The following is a 5,000-nucleotide window of genomic DNA, read 5'->3' as shown; positions in this document are numbered from 1 at the left end:
TCAACCATTTTTTTTTTTTTTTTTTTCAACAACAAACCAAGTCACACTGAGATCAAACCCAAGTGACACGCACCACACCCCATTCCCCTTCCCTAACCATATTTAAATTATTATGATATTTTTCTTCTATTGGTGTTTTATCTAATGTTTATTATTGTTGCCCTTACATTGCAGTTCATTATATTTCATTTTCTCCTAGAACCAATAACTATGTATTGATATGTTCGGTTTTTCCCCGTTATGTTATTCATATTTACTGCTACGATTTTCTTAGTAATATTGTTTCCACCTGCATACTGTACCCTACTAGTTAGTCCTTCGTTACTACGTCCTTAACCCAATGGCGACGGGTCACGGCTATCGCCGTCATAACAATACGCACGATGTGCGGCGTGCGGCTGTCCGCAGCGGCGCCGCGCCAAAACGCCCCGAGGCAATGATTCAGCTTGATGGACCGATATCACGCGCTCGGAGTCGGCGCGCTGCCGCCGTTCGCCAGAGCGTAGAGTTTTTTTTAATTTGCTATACCCGGCGCCATTGGGTTAATGAATGTATTTATATCGTTATGTCCTTCACAACTCCTGTATTTTCTTGTACTTCCCATGCTAATCGTTCACCTTTTCACACATAGTTTTAAGATACATGTTGATTACCTGCCTTAGGCCCAAACCCACCTACCTGCCCACTTTACACGGAATTCACTCTAAGATTATGAATTTTATTAAGTGCCATCCCTGGAACTTATAACTGAACCCAAATCGCTTTCATGACATCCTCTCGAAGTTCAATATCTTATCCTCATTTATGCTAGAATTTATTCTTCTTTAATTTAAGAAATGGTGTATATGTACCTGTATCTGACTGATGGTAGTCTCTTCTGTTGCAAATAACCATAACACTGGTAATGCACTACAGACACCATACTTCATATAGGCTTTGATAGTTATTATCGCCCCAATATAATTTTAAGCCCAGCTCATGGCCGTAAACGAATGAATCCTGCGACCCCCGCACCAAGAAGTTACTTACGCTCATACGATTGAAGTGCCTGAGACGCGCAGTTAGATTATTACTGCAAGTTGAGTTTATGCCCAGCTCATGGCCGTACACGATGGAATCCAGCACCCGCCGCACACTTACGCTCATACAATTGAAACGCCAAAAAGCGCTCTGTTAGAATTAAGTTCAGGCCCAGCTGCCTATGTATTCGAAGCATATATAATTGCCTATTTAGCCCAAGATATGGAATTCTTGTCTAATTAATTTTTCTCTCTTCAGTATGATGGTACTCTACTGAACTCTCTAATCCTAAGAAATCAAAGTCATTAACACCCACTTAAGTGACATGTTACCCTTCTTGTGACAAATTGTTCTTATTATGCTCTCATTTTTCTTGCAATTTAGTAAGGTGATTGACAATCGTATTATTATCCTCCTCCTTAGCCCTTTTACTGACCTGGTACATTTATATTTCAGCCTCTGGAAACGATTGACCCTCTTCACTACTGAATTTTACACCTCAGTGCGAAACCTCCACTGCACCCTCTACCTTGGCACGCAACGACCCTAGCAACCATCGGATTACCAGAAACCATCTGTAGAAACCGAACAGAACCTGTATCTCTATGCACTATTGTAGTGTTTCAAGCCTTGCAGACGGCTCGAGGACGAGCCTCACACGTGGCCGAGCAATGTCAACAATACGTAGCAAGACCGGATGGTGCACTTCACACCTCTGTCCAAGCAGCTGACTTTCTCCTTGGGCAGGATGCAGGTGCTGCCTGGCTTTCTCTTTTCGCACAGGAATAAACATCCGCCCTTGAAGGGAACTGCCACATAAAAGGGCACGTGCGTAAGACGAGGGGTGAGACACGGCGGACAGGCCAAGCCACACAGGGTCCAACTCCAACACATCGTCCTCTATCCGGGGACACGGGGGTTTTCTTGGGGACTCTCATAGCTATCTTCAGAAATAAACCAGCAAGCTAAGACCCCTTTCCTTTGCCTGCCTAAGATCATCTCTCTTACGCTTACACACACACACACACACACACACACACACACACACACACACACACACACACACACACACACACACACACACACACACACACACACCACATATATATAAATATATATATATGTAAATAAATATAGATATATGTAAATAAATAGATATAGGTAATATGATATATGTAAATATATAGATATATGTAAATATAGATATATGTAAATATATACAAATACATGTATACATATACATACATATGTATAAAAATATACACATATATATACATATATACACATACATATATATACATATATACACATATATACATATACATATATATACATATACATGCATATATACATGATTTATATGTAGATATATCATATATTATATAAAAAATATATATAACATATATATAATATAATACATATATAATACATATATAAATCTATATAATATATATAATATCAATATTATACATATATTATATATAGTACATATATAATCTATATAATATATATACGCAATTTATATATCATACATATGTAAATATAAATAAATACATATAATCTATATATATACATATATATAATATATAATCTATATATACTGTATATATAATAAATCATATAATATGAATAATATATATAATTTACATATAATATATATGATATATAAAATATATTTAAAAATATATATTTATTATATATATAATATATATATAATACATATACCTACACAAATAAAGACATACAAATATATATTTATATATATTTATATTTATATATAAATATATATATATATACATAAATATATAAATATATATAAATGTATATATATATATATACATATGTAAATATATATAAATATACATACATATGTAAATATATATAAACATGTATATAAATACATAAATATATATATATATATAATATTCATAAAATTTATATAACATACATAATATATATAATATATATAATATGTATAATATAATACATATAGTATGTATAATATGTATAATATATTTGATTTATATAATACATATAGTATATATAATATGCATAATATATATAATATGTATAATATGTATATTATGTATAATCTATATAATATATATAATATATATAATAAATATAATATATATAATATATATAATATATATAATATATATAATATATATAATATATACAGTATATATAGTATATATAATATATATAATATACATAAAATATATAATATACATAATATATATAATATACATAATATATATAATATACATAATATATATAATATACATAATATATATAATATACATAATATATATAAACTTATTTATCTACCTATTTATATCTATATATCTACCGTCCTGCCGTTTGGCCCACGAGTCTGCTACATGTATTGATGGCTATAGGGGTGGCCCAGCAGACAAAGGATATGTGTAGTACATGCACATGTAAACAAACATACAGCCATTCATTTTGGTAAATAGGCATATAGATAAACAAAAACTTACTGAGCTGAGAATTCCTTTGCCCTTGTTGAAAATATCAAAAGGATGGAGAATACGTTCATAGTGAGCCTTCAGAAGGGTGCCCAAATTCTTGTTGCTTGGGAAGCCCATGCGAGTGGCAATCTTGTTCCATTTCCTCTCCTTGGTGACACAGTCATTACCACCTGTGCAATACATAAATCATTTCACGTTAAAAATCAGTAAAAAAAGAAAAAAGGAAAATAAAATAAAAATAAAAGACATATATAATATATATAATATATATAATATATATATTATAAATAATATATATGTATATAATATATTTATATAACATATGCATAATATATATTATATATATATATAATATATATGTTATATACATAATATAATATATATATATTATATATACGTATGTAAAATACATACAGTATATAAAATATATAATATATATAATATATATATTATATATATAGAATATATATATAATACACATAATATATATAATATATATATATTATATATTATATATTATATAATATATATAACATAACATATTATATAATATATATAATATATATAATATATAAAACAAATATAAAATGTATGTATATATGTATATACATGTGTATATGAATGTATATACATGCATATGTATATACATGTGTATGTATATGTATATACATGTGTTTATGAATGTATATACAAGCATATGTATATACATGTGTATGTATATGTATATACATGTGTATGTATATGTATATACATGTGTATGTATATGTATATACATGTGTATGTATATGTATATACATGTGTATGTATATGTATATACATGTGTATGTATATGTATATACATGTGTATGTATATGTATATACATGTGTATGTATATGTATATACATGTGTACGTATATGTATATACATGTGTATGTATATGTATATACATGTGTATGTATATATATACATGTGTATGTATATGTGTACGTAAATGTATATACATGTGTATGTATATGTATATTCATGTGTATGTATATGTATATTCATGTGTATGTATATGTATATTCATGTGTATGTATATGTATATTCATGTGTATGTATATGTATATTCATGTGTATGTATATGTATATTCATGTGTATGTATATGTATATTCATGTGTATGTATATGTGTATGTAAATGTATATACATGTGTATGTATATGTATATACATGTGAATGTATATGTATATACACGTGTATGTATATGTATATACACGTTTCTATATGTGTATTTATATGTATATATGTGTATATGTATATATGTGTATATACAGGTATATACATGTGTATATATGTATATATATGTGTATATATATATGTATATAAATGTGTATATATATATGTATTTAAATAAAAACATGTGTACATATATAAACATGTATACACATACATATACAAATGGTTTTATATATATATATATATATATATATATATATATATATATATATATATATACACGATTAT

At 28.1% G+C, this 5,000-nt stretch overlaps 1 protein-coding gene across 2 annotated transcripts in view; it reads right to left on the bottom strand.

Moving 5' to 3' along the window:
- Positions 1-5,000, bottom strand: part of LOC125045022 (lysine-specific demethylase 5A-like) — a 47,171-nt gene that overhangs the window by 30,524 nt on the left and 11,647 nt on the right. For both annotated transcript variants that reach the window (XM_047642058.1, XM_047642066.1), the window contains exon 3: positions 3,525-3,685. In XM_047642058.1, coding sequence (XP_047498014.1) covers positions 3,525-3,685 — 161 coding nt within the window. The remainder of the gene's footprint in view (positions 1-3,524; positions 3,686-5,000) is intronic.

This window comes from Penaeus chinensis, chromosome 3, assembly GCF_019202785.1.
Source record: "Penaeus chinensis breed Huanghai No. 1 chromosome 3, ASM1920278v2, whole genome shotgun sequence".
In the NCBI taxonomy this organism is placed as follows: domain Eukaryota; kingdom Metazoa; phylum Arthropoda; class Malacostraca; order Decapoda; family Penaeidae; genus Penaeus; species Penaeus chinensis.
The sequence above is the reverse complement of the archived record's forward strand: the minus strand, read 5'-3'. Positions and strand labels throughout refer to the sequence as shown.